This window comes from Phoenix dactylifera, chromosome 11, assembly GCF_051530095.1.
Source record: "Phoenix dactylifera cultivar Ajwa chromosome 11, Ajwa_hap1_PhDact_Kaust_v1.1, whole genome shotgun sequence".
Taxonomy (NCBI): domain Eukaryota; kingdom Viridiplantae; phylum Streptophyta; class Magnoliopsida; order Arecales; family Arecaceae; genus Phoenix; species Phoenix dactylifera.
In genome coordinates, this window is record NC_143200.1 from 28,265,694 (window position 1) to 28,283,719 (window position 18,026).

Consider the following 18,026-nt stretch of genomic DNA (forward strand, 5'->3'; position numbering starts at 1 on the left):
CATTTGGGTGGGGTCTGAGCTTATCATCCTTGCTGAATTTAACCTAAATATCAATCTTTTTGCGCAAGCAAAAAATTAAACACCACCTCTGCTTGGCTCCCCCCTTTGGGGTCATCCAGCTTGCAAATGTTGCCAGCCTCTCTGCTTGATTCCTAACACTGGAAAGCCCACAACACAACCAAAATTATAACTTGGTAGCCTAAATACCCATGAAGCTTTTTTTTTTTTATTCTCCACAACCACTCACCCACCGAGAGAGAGAGATCGACTTGTTTTGTTTCTTGTTTTCAGTATTCTTGTTGTATTCTGATTCCTTTATTTTGTGCTTATTCCTTGTTTTTCTCGTGAGATGGATAGATAGAAAATGCCCCTACCTTTTGTGCTCAAACATTAGATGAAGCACAGGGCCCTCTTCATGAACAGAACAAGTTGGGAAAATATATGGACGCAATACTCAACACAATAAACGTTCAAAGAATAAATTGAATTCATATCAGCAGAAGCAATGTCATAAGCATTCTCGGCTATGTATCACATAGGAAAGAAGATGAAACCAGAAAGCTCTATGAACAACACGAAAAAATCCAATCCTCTTCCTCCTCAAAAGAATAACCAAAACTCATAATACGACGCCTCAAAGAATCCTCGCCACCATTCCGATGACAGCCAGAACACCCACCAAGCCCCCTGTAATCCCCCCTGCCAACTTCTGGCCGCTGCTCACCGGAGCCATTGCAGGACCATCGTACTCCAAGGGGGAAGGTGCAGGGGAGATCCCACGGTACCGGTGGAGCCTCTCTGATATCACAACGACGATCAGCTTCTCCCCCTTCTCACAGGCCCCCTCTGCTCCACTGATGAAATAGTACGGCCCTGAACGGGGGAGCTTCACCACCGTGCTCCCATCCTTGTGCTCGGCGATCGGGCTTGAAGTGGTGCAGCTCAGGTAGCCCTCCCTCGTCACCTCCAGCACCGAATCCTTCTTGCCATCATACTTCCAAACTGGGTCAGGAAGAGCCAAAAATGTTAGCTTGCGTCTCGAAACTTTGATAGAAGAGAGGAGAGGAGAGGAGAGGGTTGAAACTTACCAAGCGAATCCCCGACCAGAAAGCGGTTCGCCTCCGCCCACTGATTGAGGGTTTCTGATGGAGACGAGGGGATTTTCCATGCTTCGGTGTTACCTCCAACCAAGAAGTCTTTAGCTTCAGAGCTTCCCACGATGAGAAGAAGGACGAGGAACACGAGGGAAGAGAGCAACGGCGAAGCCATGTATGCGAACTGAGAGAAGAGAGCAGTAGTAGTAGCCGTAGCAGCAGCAAAAGGAGGAAGATGGAGCTAAGTTGAGGGACTTCGTGTGGCTTGTTGAAGTTGGGGAGAGACCAAGGGAATTGGGCTCTATTTTATATTGCGTGAAGGAGGAAACTAGCCGTTGGGAAAGGCTGGGTAGGGCTCGAGCCCATTCACCTATAGGGCTCGGTTTTTTTTTTTTTCTTTTTGTCGGGGCCACAACGGTCGGGAACCTCGACATACGAACAACAAAAACAACGGACAGTGCTTTGCTGCCCACGCTCGCATAGTATATTTTATGCGGATTCAGCAACTGCCAAATATTTTTTTAGCCAGATAATTCTACAATTATGCACAATAATCAAATTAAACAAGAATTAAGCAGTCGTTCGCAACGCTTGTTCAAGAAATACTCATATGTCACCATTATTTTGTTATTTGGATTTTTCTTATTGCCTTATTTGGATTTTTTTTCTTTCCTTTCCAATGCTACATTACAATGAATCCATCAATTGACAACCAAAATAGAAACTATTATTTGTGTAATGAAGCCTTGACATAAGTATTTTAGGAATTAAATTATGGCTACTATAATCATTATCAAGCCATTATGAGGGTGCTAGCTAGTGTCATTGGTAAAATTTTTAAGGTTTGGTACCAAACACCTGGATTAGAGAAAAATATTACCTTAATTTTTGCTAGGATTTCTCCCATGCTAGTTCTCAAAAAAAAAAAGGGAGGAAAAGACAACTATTATAAGCACAAAAATCCTCATTTACACAACTACTATTCATGGAGTAAACTACATCTTCTAGATCATATATTGAGTAAAAAAAAATCCTTTTCAACTAGTAGATATTTAAATTCAACAATAAAATAGTAGTAGTGGTGCCTGTTAAACCGATACCAGCGCACATACTCAGCCATTTGCACCCTCTAGTGTGTGCGCATATAATATAATAAGAGGAGCATGAAACGTTGGCTATAGTACCATTATTGTCCATTGAAACTCAACTGGAAGTTGCCACTCCTAGAGAAGATCAAGGTCTGGCTGTATTCAATTGTAAAGTCCTCACAGCAGGGAACCTGAGGAAAGGAAAATTTCTTGCACCACCTTTTGCATGCTCCTATGAGGCGAGGACGAACACAATATTCGAACATCTTTTCCTAACTTGTTGCTATTCGCAAATAGTTTAGCACCTCATTTCTCAAGGAATATCAATTCCCTTGCTTCCAAGCTCGGTGCAGGATCTCTATACAGCAATATGGAGAGGTCAGCTTTCTTGAAGCATTCCAAAGGTATTATGGGACAGCATAGCATCTACAGTAATATGGTGCTTGTGGAAAGAAAGGAATTGCTCCAGGAACGCTGGAATAGTGTAGTCACCTCTTTGAAAGCTTGATGCTGCCAACGAAAGCAAATATCAACCCCTTAAAGCCCTCGCGTCCATAAATAATGAAGGAGCTGGCTCATAAGCCTGGACTGCAGTCACACAAAACAAGTCTCGAACCTTGGCAGACGTAGACCGAAGGGTTCCAAGAGAAACGATTCCTTTCAAGTAGAGATTATCCATCCTTGAGCCTCGGGGTCTTACACTTGGTCAAACACTCGTTATTCCTTTGGGTCTGGAAATGGTCATGCAAGCTCAGCAACGGCTCAACAAGATCCGCTTGTAAACTATTCGATTGCAAATGTTCTCCTCTTTCTCCTTTCTCATCTAGAAAAGTGGATGGGTAAACCTCCCTTTTCATCATAAAAAAAACATTGTTTTGCCCGTTACTCATCTTTGTTGTGCATACTTTTACAAAGATAAATAATTTTACATTATACTTTTAACCTAGATCAATTTCTTTTTCGAGCTCTTGATGTAGAGCAATGATAGGTGGACCAATTAATGGGTCAACCTTAATGAGACCGTTAATGTGTCCCACCTTTTTCATTAACATAACATCAATTAAATTTATATAAGCCAATAAAAAATAAATTTAAATATATTTTTGTCCACCTAATGAAAAATATACATCATATTAGTTGTTCTATGGAACTAGTCTCCACCTTCAACTAGTTCACAGGCCATTTACTCGTTGCTATGATTCACATCCATTAAGAGGAGTCCTAATTCCATAGACTTTATTATCATGTTACATCTAGATCTGTACGAGCTACCACAAAAGCAATTCCTTAGCATGTTGCTCTTATTGATTGATGTAGCCCAATGTCTCCCCAAGAAATCAATGTTTTTCTCATTTTTTTTCTTCTTCTTTTTTAACCAAAACCTCCATGGTGCCTCTCACCATCCTCAACCTGAAAAAAGAAACGATACTGCACATTTTGGCATATCGATACAACATACAATCATTTGATCTAGAGCAAAATACTTCATGTATAATCAACTTAGAGAGTTAATTGGCAAAAATAATAAGCTATAAAAAATGAGAACACTAATAACATCCAAATATAATATGAGTTTGCCCCAAAAAACAATCAGAATGAAATAACATGGCATTAATTATGGATACGTGTATACATATATGGACATAATTAAAAATTCCATGTAACCATACATCTCTAGATTATGAATTAAGAAATATGAAAGTTATTGTTGTTAGTTTTGGTTTTGGTGAGGAGTATAACATACAGACTGCACATCTGTGGGCAAATCACCCTCTCAATCTCATTTTCACCTCATCCATATGAGGGAAAGAATGATAACAGAAGTTGATCGAGCATCCGAAAATATAACAGAACCAACTAACCCAACCCCTCCTGGGCAAATCATCACTGGTTTTTGATGAAGAAGAAAAAAAATAAAGAAATACATACCACCCTCCACCTCCACAATAAAGAAAAAGCCATATGTAAATAAAAAGGGAATCATTTTAGGAAAGGGGAATGACTTTCACATGACTACCATCATGACCATCATAGAACAGATGCTCCTATAAGATGCTGGAGGAGATGGCCTTGGCATATAGATATTCATAAGTTGTTGATGGAAAAGAAATTTTAATGCTTAACAAACAAAGTAAACAATATCAATTTTTTTTTATTTTTTGGTACATCGGCTGCTCACACTGCTCTCGCATGAGCGCAATCAACTACATCACTATCAAAGTAAACAATATCAAGTATGAGAAAAAAAATGACCTACGGAGTTGAAAAAGAGGAAAGGCTTAGTTGGTCCCATCTACCAGAAATCTCGTCCGGTCTCCAATTGGCTGCAGAAGTAGCCTGTAGAACAACAAACCTTCCAAATTCAAATAATACAATGTTTACATTTTATTCCGCTTCCCCCCAACTCTTCTGCAAATAATATTGCAAAATATAGGGATAAGAAGTAATTCTCAAATTCAAAGGGATAAAAAAATATATTTTTGGTTGGAATGACTAATAAATACGTGGCAACTACCCACACTGGCACAAGTTTTTTTGGTTCTTAAAAAGAAACAGTTTGAAACGGTTCAATTGTATGAAATAAATTTCTAGGTCCAGAAATTCCTTAAGTTAGTAAAAAGCTACAAATTATTGTCGATTGATACTTATGTATGATCAAAAAATCTTGTAAACCTTGATAAAAGGTCCTGGTCTCGGAAAAGATGCAGCATTACGAGCCATTCGTAGAAGTGATATACTATTAAGTTTAGTACGTGATGTAACACCTATGCCACATAATGAGTGTCGACCTCCTAAAAAAAGACGTGTAGAAAGAAGAATTAAACGGATTTCAAGAGAAATAAATGATTTAATAATCTGATCCTCTAGGGAAGCAATACTAACATGTTTATGAGCAAAGAATATAATGGATGGTTGTTGTGAGGCCCAATAGTCCCACATCGGAAAGACTCGTTCCAGAGCCTGGGCATATGAGGCGGGTGTCTCCAAATCCTGCAGACGCGTTTTGGGTGGAAAATAAAACCGGGGAGGGGTGAAGGACGCTTGCGTGAAGCCCCAGAACCGGACAATATCTGGCAGGGGAGCCCCGTGTTCCCCCCTCATGTGGCTCCCACGTGGGCACTAGGTGCCTCACGTGCCTCCCAGAGGCGGGGGCGTGACATTTGGTATCAGAGCCGAGGACGACTCTTGTCCGATGGTGGGAAGGGTGTGAGGCCCAATAGTCCCACATCGGAAAGACTCGTTCCAGAGCCTGGGCATATGAGGCGGGTGTCTCCAAATCCTGCAGACGCGTTTTGGATGGAAAACAAAACCGGGGAGGGGTGAAGGACGCTTGCGTGAAGCCTCAGAACCGGACAATATCTGGCAGGGGAGCCCCGTGTTCCCCCCTCATGTGGCCCCCACGTGGGCAGTAGGTGCCTCACGTGCCTCGCAGAGGCGGGGGCGTGACAGTTGTAATGGACAGAATACACATAAAATCCGAACAGGTTGTATAGAAATTTTTGCAGTAGCCGTTGTACACCATTTGACAGCAATATGAAATATGATTGAGGTGTCTGAAGCATAAAAGCATATAAGCAAAACAAATTACCACTACTACCTCTGCAGGGATAAGTAGGAAAACTAAACAAAACAAAAGCAGATAAAGCAGCGGCACAAAGAGTTTACAGATTGTATTAATTTATTAACAAGATTAAGAGCATTATCAAGGGAAAGTCAAAGTGGATAACCTTAATTAATATCAGCTCCAGCGAAATTTCTATGCTCGTGCATCACCTGGTAAAAGAGGCTAAAGAAATTGGAATTGTCAAAAACCCTCCGCAACTAGCAATATTAGAAGAGCAGCTAGAGAACAGACTTTGGACTGGAGGATAGTATTGGAGATTTTTCAAGTTGAATTTTGTCTTATTATTGCTCGAAAAAAGAAGGAAGAGAATAGACAGCAAGGGAGGAAAAAGGAATCCCTGCAAGACCAAAACCTTGGGAATATCTGGCTGGAAGGGAGTAGATTCAAAACCTTTAAGAATTGTAGTAAACCCTAATCCCCACCAAACCATTCCTAATCTACAACCAAAAAGAAAAAAATTGAGAATTTTCTCAAAACCCTAGGGACCATCAGTACAAGATCCCTACCCTAATCTTTCACCATCTTGCAAATCGTATGAATTCCTAAGGAACCACAGATATAAATCATCCGAAGAAATTATTCAAAAAAAAAAATCTTTGTGCGATAAAATAGAAATTGTAAAAGCAAAGAAGGGAAGGAGGAGGCTCAGATTCACCAGTTAATCCAGCATTATGTTGTAAGTCTTCAACTATCTGAAACTGTAAGCCTAGGCGGCTGCATCCGCTGCCTGCAGAATAGCAGCAGAGCATCCACGATCACCTTGCCGCTAGAAATACCGTCTTCCACTTTGCAATGCAGCAAAACCCTCATCCCGGAATCATCCCAGCCTCTCCACATAAACCTAAAACCAGTGCCAGTTTCGCAATTTGGGGAAAAAGAAAAGCAAGAAAAAGAAGAGAGAAGAAGGAAAAAAAAGCCAAGAATAAGAAGAAGAAGAAGAAAGAGAAGAAGACCGAGTGCATGAAGGCTCCGTGGGATTCTTGATTCGAAGAGACCAGATGATCTCCCTTCAGTCTTCTCCTTGGTCTACCCCTCCGTGGGATTTTCCACATCCGTCTCCAATTTAGATAAAAAATTTAATTTCCTGGATATGCAAATGGAGTGCAACAGCCAAAAACAGAATAATATTTATCATATCACTCATCCATAATTATGAAGTCCGTCAGAAATTATATTATGCAAGATTGACCTAATGCACGCACGAACATGTATTCTAATAATGATGTGGCACTGACGTATATTTAGTTCCATATTAACTATTTTTTAAATAAATATTAAATATTTATATAAAATCAAAAAAATTAAATAATATTTTTTTATATTAGTATTTTAGAAAAAATTCTATATCGTTATAAATAGTATCAAGAGTGCATCCAATCCATAATCTATGTAAAAAAAGAGCTACAGGTCGATCGTGGTATTTGTAATTAGATTTGAATGAATTTGAATTCTCAATCTGACGGAGACGTCAGAAGAGCTTGAATAAAAAAAAAAAACACCCATATTGATATATTGAAAAAGTAGCCAATATAGCATTGGCTGGCTGACTAAGCATACATTGTACCAAAAAATAAAAAATAAAGCACTACATCCAAATCTCAAGTTTCCTCGTAACAGTGACAGTGGGGGTCTCTCTTTCAAGAACAGTAGTTGCACTACTGAGAACGTTGCAAGTATATTGCAGCAATATGTCAAAAGCTTCAGAATTTCTAAAGCCACAAGAGGGCTTACAAAATTGATTCATGAACTAAAGAAATCAATTATACATACTAATTAGAATCTCCACCTTCCTCACAGCTTTCTTGACTTGCTTCTGCACTGTCTTCATCTGCTGGTGAGCCTCTATCTTCCAGGCTTTGCAGGGCCTGGTCCTACAGATACCTTCACCATCGATGGACGCAAGAGCCTTTCCCCAAGTTTGTAACCCTTCTGAACTTCTTGAATTATAATGCCTTCTTCAAACTCCGTTGATTCCTCAAGCATTATTAACTCATGGAGCTTTTACAACAAAATAAAGGTTGGAAAGGAAGAGTAACAATATTGATGGATAAGAAATGTAGAGATTGTGCCTGCGTGTGTCCATGTATATATATTTGTTAAATCAGCAGCATAAGTAAAATGAGCCATTTGCATGATTCTGTTTGAATTAGCATCTTTAGCATGTAACCTATGCCCTCGAGATAAATGGTTAAGCCAATAATGCGACAATCACCAATTTGGCAACAACATAGATAGAGCTGATGTGGGGTTGAGAGTCGGTCAAAATGTTCATAAATCTCAAGATTTTTTTTTTTAACCTTAAATTCTTGCAGCATATGCATGTGATAGGGCATGCTGGTTAAAACCGAGCAAAACCAGCAGTTTGAATACATGCAGGTGTATTCACAGATTAGGCATGAAATGAAACTTCTGAAGCTTTATAACAGGCAGCAGGTACAAAAGGAGCATACCTCAACATGATGAAAAAAGATAACTTACCGAATGATCATATGGATTGCCAACAGTTTCCACAACTTCAACACCTAACGAATTCAAAATCTCCAGAAACCGTTTATAGATGCTCTGATAACTGTTGTTTATTTTCTCTTCTCCTTCAGAATCCACCTTTATCTCAGCTTTAGCACTTTCAAATTCGTCTAAAACAGGCAACAAGCTCTCTATAACTTCTCCTTGCAAATTTGTCATCAGAGAAAGATTTTTTCTCCCCATCCTTTTCCTAAAATTATCAAAGTCCGCACGGATCCTAAGAATGCGGTCCTGTTCTTTTGACAACTCTCCAGTCAAAGTAACAACTTTGGCTGCAAGATAATTCTTCTCTGCTTCAATTAACTGGAGAAAGGCCTCTACCTCAGCAACTTTTGATGGATCATTATTAGCCAAAGCTTCTTTATATGATTGCAGTGATACCATGACAGCAGAAGCAACCTTTTCTTCCGTATCAACAAAGCTGCCATCATTTGCACCATCCTCTTCAAGGATTTCATCATCTAAATCTGCCTGTGACGAAGTCTTTTTCCTTTTTAGTTTGAGCAGAGGAATGTATTCTTGATTTTCTGAGACACGAAGAGCAAAATGTAGAAGCTATACTTTCAAGTGAAATAGTGGTAGAAGCATAAGTACTCACCACCATAACCAAAGATCTCATCCTCAGGTTCTTTTCACCAAGAAAGTTTTCAAAATATTAAAAGGATTTTCAATCTCCTTAATCTTCTTTATTTTTTTTGAGAAGATGTTGGAGATACTATGATATCTAAAGATCTATGCATAAAAAGAAAATTGATGAAAGAAAAAGAATTGATTGTATAACAAAATCTAGAACTAAGAAACCAATGTTGCACTACAATGTGAGCAACAAAATACCTTATGCATACTCAATATCATCATAACATGCATCACTCTTCAAGATTCAACATTTCTTTTTCATGTGGGTACTAAATATTCAGATATAAAGAAGGATACATTGAGGAATAGTAGGGGTGCCTGAATTACTTGTTGGTGTGATAACTTATCACCTGATTAAATTTTCTTTTACGAGATCGAAAGGAGAAGTTGGAGACTTTGCTAAGCCCCTCAATCTATAGAATCCTGATAGTTTTGGATAACATAATCCACTAAAAAGGTGATTAAACTCCCCCCCCCCCCCCCTCCCCCAACACACACACACACACAAAAAAAAGAAAAAGAAAATAGGGGGGATTTGGTTCTAGCCACAAAAAAGAAAGAGCAATTTGGGAATCAAAGATCACCCGACTTCTTCTCTTAATTGCCTGCTTGCAACCATAAGATCCATCTGTTAACAGATTATTCATGGACGTGTTCAGAATCCAAACAGCCCACAAGAGAGGGAAAAAAACCTTACCTCTTTAAAAGAACAAGATAATTTCCGACAAACAAGAAACAGACCCCTATTGGGGACCCTAAGAAAAGAAACAACTACCCAAGGAACTGATGAAGTATCTAATTTTCAAACATCAGCCAACATCAGAGTCCAATGCCTGCTCAGTACAGCATGTCACAGTTTCATGAGGGGGATAATCAGATGCCTGACAACTATGTCTGCTCAGTGGAAACAGGTTTCTCCAGGCCTTAGGTATTAATGGGTGAGATATAGGCTCAGGCTGAAGAACCTAGGCCAGAAGTCAAGCTGTATAAGCCCTTGCTATCAAGCTTAGGCCTAGTCTGAAACCATCCCAGTTTGATCAATGCCCAGGTCTTAATTGCAATAGGTTCAATTACACACAACCAAATAGGCCCTTGGTAAGCATTTGTTGTTCAGCCAATGATCTGACCCACCTACATCGGTCTGCCTATTTAAATAAACCCAGACTAGACTTCATGATACACTTCTGCTAGATGCAACATAATTTTCCATAAGAGCACTAAGGAGGAAAACAAGGAACCCTGAGGAAGGACAAAAGAGAGCACTGAGAAAGGGGGAGAACAAAGAGATAAAGAGACAAATGAAAACAATCAAGAGCTCGGTACACCAAATTGTCTGCAACCTAAAAGCAGAAATCCAAACAATTACAAGGAAAGAGAGAATTATCGATTTTCCACTTACCCACCTTCTTTCCCTCTCCATCCCCTCCATATAGGACCAACATGAGCATGGGGCCATTCTTCACCAGCAAGCTAGGATACCACATCATCATGGTTCAAAAATTCATCAAAACCATAGGCATAAACTTTAGTGCTGATGCTAGTTAGACCACAAACTTTACCATGACTATTGGTGCACTGATGTCACCATTCTTGTATCATAAACCATCAACATCACATTCCCACTAGCGTGGTACATTGAATCCTACGAGATCTATGGTGCTTACTCCAACTGGATTATTGTTAAAGCAAGCAGATGTTCTTCTTGAGCCACAGTGATGAATATCCCAAATCCACTACTCATCAATGTGGCTACCTCTTCAAATCCACAAAGTCAGAAAATTGTCACCAGATGTCAACGTCCAGCCACACTGCAAGAAGTTATCTCCCAATGACCAACAACATAACAAAAGTGGGTATTCAGGTCGTCTGCATACCATGGTTATGGCATACCACTGTCAATGCCAGACCCTACCACAGCCTATCCTTTAAGTAATGATGCAAAACAAGTCGAAAAGAAGCAAACTTTGTGAAATAGATATTCATTTATCTTATTGTACATACTTAGAAAGCCTCTAGACTTCGGTCATGCGATGCCAGCTGCGAAACCTTTCACAAGTTAGGGACCACAAGTGGCCACCCGCCTTTTTCCAATCTCTTCCTTCCACTCACATCTGCCCTCCCTCTCCTTATGAACAATCCCATCTTTAATAAATACATCCCCTTGGTTCCCCTTTTACTCTCTTTAATCTAGAGAAATGAAGTTCGCTAGCCAAAGATGGCAGTGTTTTTGTCAACTGAAATAGATGATCTAACAAAAAAATCCATGCATTAATAAGCATGTAACATATTCTAACCATATAATCCAAGCCTTTTAAGAGCTAAAAGGACATAACATCATATATGAATCTAGAACATCCTATCACGAAGGGAAAAAGTTCTAACACATAAACACATACTGATCGCAAACCCACACAAACATATAACCAAACACTTGATGCAGGCGAAGATATATATATGTGTGTGTGTATATATATATAGAACTATAACTTAAGACCGAAATATAAAGAAGCAGATTCATTGACATAAAGCTAGAAATCCCACCAAAACCCACAAATCATGATTTGGGATAATAAACCCCAGTAAAAACACTTACGAATTTCCAACCAATACAATTAAAGATAAGACTAAAAAGAGATACCTTGGACGCGTTTCTTCGACCGCATTGGCCTCCGTTGTCTCCCCATTGGCAGCAGGGAAGGGTAGAAATCTTGGGAAGCGGAGAGGCCTTTCGGGGAAAGAGGGTAGCTTTAGCCGAAGAGGCCTCGCGAGCCTTAGGTCGCAAGGCTCCTCGGAGTCTCGCGAGCTGCGCGGCCGGCCCCGGCAACGGAAGGAGGAGAGCCGGATTCCTAAGGATTGCGGCCATCGGTTGGTGGCGGGAAAGAAAAGGAGAGCGCGGGCGAGGAGCCAGAAGGTTCTGGAGTTTTCCAGTCGGACCGGGTGAGGAGCATTCGTTCCGGTCCGATCAAACCGCTTCGTAAAGGGTAGATGTGAGATGGGTCTAGGATCATGGAGAAATACTAAGAAAAAAAAGAGAATGAACCCAATACATGTTAATATGGTTCACATTTCGTTTTTTTCTTTTACATGTCTTTAGATTTAAAAGAGCAGAGATTATGGAGATAATTAGAGAAAGAAGTCTGTTTGGAACTTCAATATAATTTTCACTTGTACTTAGATACGAGGGCCATGCAAGCATGTGTTTAGCTCTATATCGGTTATTTATTGAAATATTTTTAAATACTTATACAAGACTAAAAAATTCAAAAAAATACTTTCCGGCTAGTTTTTTTTGGATGAGATTTTAAATTGTTATAAATGATATCAGAATGAATCTGGCTCAGTTCATGTAGATTAGAAGATATTACAGCACGAATTTATTAAGACTGACCATAGATCGATTGTAGATTTAAATAAATTTAGATCTTTAGTCCGATAAGGATATCAAAGTTTAAATAAAAAGAGTATGTTAAGATCTGTATATACGTGTGTTTAGTCCCACATTGATTATTTGCTCTTCAAACAACATCTAGATATTTTGCTAGCTGATTGGCTTCTCAAGATGGCATGATGGAGTCCTATTGCATTTGTGGTGCAATTTCGTCTCTTTTGGTGGGAATGGTCTTTACGACAAATAATGTGGTTTTCTCAGATATTTGACCTTTTCTCCTTGCTGGACTGGGCAATTTGCTGATATATTTAAATGTGCAACTGTAAAATTTAATGATGTCCTCCTCCAACGTCTCTATTGTTATCATGGTTTTGTGCTGGATTAGTTGAGAAATTGATTTCAACCTTTTTGTTTTTATTGGATGCTTGACTCGTGATATTTTGTAGGCTCATTCCTGCTTTTGTTATGTCACAGCGCATCATCACGCAGGTGCACCATAACCCAAGTGGGCTGCACAAATGTTAAGAATGGAGGCTTTTGTGACAGAATTATGAGAAGTTTGAGTGCGCATTTTGTTCTATCTTGTGTCTCTCAAGCACTCGATGCAAAAGTTGTAGGTACGAGAGAACCATTAGTATGCTATGAAGTCTTTGTTTGATAGCTTTTCCTGCAGCCAGGGTGAATTCATGGTTCATTGGATGACTTAGAAGCTTCCATGGCAGGTTGTACGAAAAATTATGATTTTTTTTTTCGCTCAACGATGGAATTTTTTTTTCTTTTTTAAATCGATGAATCAAATGATATTTCTATTTCAATTTCTACCGCTTCTTTTTTCTCTAAATTAAAATTTTTCTTACTATAATGTTCAGTTTCTATTATTATCGGTAATATAGTTCGAATTCTAGGTCTAAAAATACAAGAAGGCAAATTCTCTCTCTCCTTTGAAATAAATGAGATTATTGCTGATACGGTATATATAAAAAAGAACTAAATTAATCTAATTTTTCTGATGTAAAGACAATCAAGAAAGCTGCATAAGTGAATAGATAACTTTGGAAACTGCACCTCTGATGGAGGGTACCTCAGATAGCTGTGCAGCGATTGAAAGGTCACCAAAATCCACCAATGAGTATAGGAATCTTAAAGTTCTATTTTAGGTTGCAACCAAGAAAATACTCTTGTTCATCAGAAAGTTATATTTTTGCCAGGTGAAAATGGCAGTACATCACATCACAAGATGCTTGGGGACCATCCATGGGACTATTCACTTTGCATGAGCAAGTAATCAAGAGACAACTTTATTGCAGCAACGATCTTGATTTATGATCGCGCGAAGCAGGTGCAGCCAGATTAAACCTTAACCTAAAATGTTTAGGTCGCAGGAGTTCATCAGGGTTGGCCGCCAGTCAAGTCATGCCCCTTTAAGATTAGTGTCCATGTCAATCTGGATTTGATTAACGCGTCTTGGCATTATATTTGACTTCTTATTTAGATTTTGTTAAGACGACACAAAAACATGATCGCTGACAATCTAATAAAATAATCAGATACCGTCCAATTTATCTCTCACATGCGGGATTAGATGTGATCGTTGGAGCATTCATTAAAGGATTATTTATTTATCACCTGCATTATATGTGCCAGATTGATGCGCTGATGAATGGCGAATGATTGATTTTGCTCAGATTGATGTGTTTTGGAGCTAGAAGAGGGAACTTTGGATGCTTAAGCCAATTAAGAATGTTTGAGAACAATGAAGAGCAATGAGTAAAGTAGGGTGAGCACAATCGGAGATCTCTTGGGTTCCAATATTTATAGAGATGGAGGCATAGGGTCATCATCGAAAAGGTCTATAGTAGTCGAATATGCAATAACTGCTTCGCGTGCAGAACAAGCTGTAACCATTTTGCAACGTTCGAAACTATAGCAATTCTTCTAATGAAATTTTGAATTGGCAGCTTGGTCGGCCAAGGCATTGGATCCTCTCCGGATCCAAGCGGCGAGGCGAGCACCACCCCCTAATGGCGGATCTCATGGACCCCTCCGCTGGAGGTTTCCCCGAGAACGACCCCTGAGGGTAGTAAACCGGCTTCGGCGTACGGGGCAGGATTAGCCTCTCTATTCGGGACCAGAGTTGCCGACTTTCAACTTTTGGTTTGAACAGGCTGGGGGAAGGCATCCCTGGCGGTCCCATTTAAGGAACAAATGCTTCCCACTTTAAAATACCCATCTTCCCTCTTCACATCTTTCCCCTCTCTCTCTCTCTCCTCCGGCCTCCGACCAAAAGGACCGCATCAGAACGCAAGACGCTCACAAGCCCCATATTTTTTTCTCTCTGGTGCCCGGCTCACATGACTTTTGTTCGAGCAACAGGGTCCGATGGTCCCAAATTCCAACCTACCTTCTGCTCTATTGGGCTAAATATAAAACGAAAAGATTATGATTAATTCAAGCAAATGGTGGCCGGTCACTGACAGGTGCTGGTATAACTTGTATTTTAACAGTGAATCAAAAATCCATGGCAGCTTTACGCAGCCCAAGCTCTAAATTAGGTTGACACAGAAGCTACTCGCACAGCCCCTACAGTCTCCACTTCTCACTGTTGAGAATAAATTTCCTAAAACACCCCTATTGGTTGTGGAAATAAAGGACAGCTTTAATTTTTTTTTTCCTCCTTCCTTCAGTTTGTGTGGGGACTGGCTTGCTGGTGGCAGTGTCACTGTTCCTCTCTAAATTCTCTCCTAATTAATAGTGCTAATTAATTATGATTAGGAAATCTTCAAGCAAAATGTTTCATTTTTTATTTTGAGAAATTATCAAGTGGACTGTTGTTTTTGTTTTTTGTTTTTTTGTTTTTTGGATACAACAACAGTTTATATTGATTGGCTTAATAAGTGGACTGTTTCAAGGTGAAAGAAAGGGGGGAATTTTGACAAGAAGAAGGAGATCCTAAAAATGCAACCAAGGAAAGGGTATTTTAGTAATTATAGTGGATGGGCTAAATAATAAAAAAAGTTCCATCCACACCATCTCAGGGGGTCTATAAGGTGCCAGGAAAACAGCTGCAACTTCAGAGAAAGAAGCATCCCATCCATTCATCCCTTCCTTTTTATTCCCATCCATCTATCCCCTTCTCTTGTTGGCTCATCCCAACCAATACCTGGGGTAGAGAAGGAACCAAGGAAAGGGAGAAGAGAGAATATTTATTAAGGAGAGAAACTCCAATCCCCCAGCCCTCACCCTCAATGCCAAGGAGACCTTGTCTTTGTAGTTTCTTTGTGATAGCCCAAGTGGACCAAAATCTATTTGAGGGGGGAGAAACAAAACAAAAGGTGGGGGGTGAAAGAGAGAGAAGAGAGGAAGGAAAGGATGGGTGTCTTCAAGGGTGTATCTTCCAACCAAACCTCCCCTCCTCCAGAAAACAAGAATAGAGAGAGAGAGAGAGCGGCCCCCAGGCAATGCCAGAAATGCCCCTCTGCAAGGCCAGAAAATCTACACCTCCATCAAAGCGAAAAAAAGCTCTCTCCTTTGCTCTCCAATTCCCGATTTATATGGGCCTCTCTCGGGTTTTATCTTGGTCAGACCTTCTACAGAGAGAGAGAAAGAGAAAACAAGGGGAAGGAACCTTTCCTCTCTCTCTCTCTCTCTCTCTCTCTCTCTCTACCAACCTTTATTTCTCCATTATCTCTTATCTCTCTCTCTCTCTCTCCATCCATATCTTTATGACCTCTTACTGGCGTTCTCTTCTCCATCACCTCTTATAGTAGTCTTTTCCTCTTTTCTTTTATTCTTCTTCCTTCCTCTGTTCGGGTTCGGAGGGAAGGGGGGGTGAGGAGAAGATAATGAGGAAGGTGAGAAGGGTTCCTCCCATGGAGTCGTCTCCATCGTCTTCGTCGTACATGACCGCTGGGGAGGAGGCCAGGGCGCGGTTCAGGTACGAGGGGCTCTTGCAGGACTATGAGGAGTTGGTAAAGGTGAGATCTTTTCCATGTGGGATTGATGAGATCTTTGGGTATTGAGCGTTTTCCGTTGCCAAGATGCGGTTTTTTTTTTCGTTTGGAATTTGTCCTGGTTTTCTTGATTTTGGAGGTTCGGGGTTTATTTTGTTCCGTGATTTTGGGGTTTATTTTTTGGTTCGTTCTCTTATTATTCTCTTTGATTTTACGGGTCTAGGGTTTCTCTTTCAATAGGGGCTGTTTTTTTTTCTTTATTTTTTTCTTGATTTTTGGGGATCTGGGGCTGTTTTCCCCTTGTTTTTGTTGATTTCGCGGGTCCTGGTCGCCTAGATCGAGAGATCTAGGGTTTTATGATTCTTTCGTGTATGCGAGGGTTTGTTTGATCTTCTGTTCCTAATTTTAATTGGCTGGATTTTCTTTTTGGTTTTCTTAATTAGAATTTGTTCCCTACTTTCTTTTCCTCTTTCCCTTTAGCAGTAAAAGTTTTTTTTTCTATATAAAAAACCAATCTTTTTATTTTTATTTTCTTTCCTATCTCCATGTAAAAGTTTGTAATTTTCTTAATTTATAAGATCCCTTAATAATTTGGTTGCTTTATTTTTTTGTTTTTGTTTTTGCTCACAAAGTAACTGTAACTTGTTTTCACAGGAAACTGAAGCAAAGAAGAAGAAATTGCAGCAGATAAAACAGAAGAAACTCGGGCTCTTTGCTGCAGTCAAGTATTACCTCTTTCCTCCTCTCATATTTTTCTCTGCACACATTTATCTGCTTCCTGATTTCCTCATTATATCTTTTGTTCTTTCGAAGCTTTAACTTCTAAAATTTATAATCTGACATTTTAGATTCTTGCGGAGAAAATACAAGAGTTTATTAGAAACCCAATCTCAGGCCACCCCATACAGACTCAAGAAACAAACCCGCAAAATGCAAGCATCTGTTCGTCTCTGTCGACCGCCGAATGCGGTTGTTCGAAGTGAAGTACCCACAAAACATAGGAATCAAAGAGCAATGGAATCTTCAGCTCCAAGCACTTCTGCTGTGATAGATTTGAATCAAATCTCTTTGCCGGTAATTGGTCAGGTCCTTCTATTAGGAGCTTGCATGGATACACCAACGAAGGTTTGTTAATTGAGTTTTTTTTTCTTCTTGTTAATTGCAGAATGGTGAAGAAATGGAGGAGTTTCATGGGAGGTCAGAGCCCCTGAAGATGGAGAAACTTAAATGGTGTGGGAGAGCGGATGATGATCTTAAGTTACCAATTTGTGGAGGTGTTGAGAACAATTCAAACAGGGTGGGTAAGAGGAAAATTTCATGGCAAGATCAGGTAGCTCTTAGGGTTTGAGATTCTCTGCTATATCATGGGCGAGGAAGGAAGTTCTTGTGCCGTTCCCATCTTTCCTCTCTCAAGGATTACCTTTTTCTATGAAATTGTATTGGTCTGTAAAGCAACAACTCAAAGTAATAGAGTTGTGGAAATGCTAGCGCCCTTTTATTGACAAATACATCTTAATTGTATAGTTTTTGCAGAATCAATTATTGTTTACCATCTTATTACATGTTTTAAAGCAGGAGAATTTGGCAGTTGTTTGTTGGATTAAGATATTTTGTTGGATTAAGCATCCTTTTTGTTGGTTTGTGGTGAAGAGAATGTAGCTTGATCTTTTGGTTTGTGGATTGCTTTCTTTACACCCAGTGGTTTGCCACTTGCCACAG

At 39.7% G+C, this 18,026-nt stretch overlaps 2 protein-coding genes and 1 pseudogene across 3 annotated transcripts; 1 reads left to right on the forward strand and 2 right to left on the reverse strand.

Moving 5' to 3' along the window:
• Positions 1-469: 469 nt before the first annotated feature.
• ENODL13 (early nodulin-like protein 13) lies at positions 470-1,450 on the reverse strand. The gene is made up of 2 exons (XM_008796137.6): positions 1,089-1,450; positions 470-1,002 (listed from the first exon to the last, which is right to left on the reverse strand). The coding sequence occupies exons 1-2, from the start codon at positions 1,267-1,269 to the stop codon at positions 635-637; spliced, it is 549 nt and encodes a 182-aa protein (XP_008794359.1). The 5' UTR covers positions 1,270-1,450; the 3' UTR covers positions 470-634.
• Positions 1,451-7,371: 5,921 nt separating this feature from the next.
• Positions 7,372-11,797, reverse strand: LOC103710438 (uncharacterized; annotated as a pseudogene). The gene is made up of 3 exons (XR_016397857.1): positions 11,608-11,797; positions 8,286-8,860; positions 7,372-7,805 (listed from the first exon to the last, which is right to left on the reverse strand). The product of XR_016397857.1 is annotated as an uncharacterized LOC103710438 (transcript).
• Positions 11,798-15,434: 3,637 nt separating this feature from the next.
• Positions 15,435-17,932, forward strand: LOC103710439 (uncharacterized). Its single transcript, XM_008796141.5, has 4 exons — positions 15,435-16,331; positions 16,962-17,032; positions 17,156-17,381; positions 17,473-17,932. The coding sequence occupies exons 1-4, from the start codon at positions 16,200-16,202 to the stop codon at positions 17,653-17,655; spliced, it is 612 nt and encodes a 203-aa protein (XP_008794363.1). The 5' UTR covers positions 15,435-16,199; the 3' UTR covers positions 17,656-17,932.
• Positions 17,933-18,026: the final 94 nt, after the last annotated feature.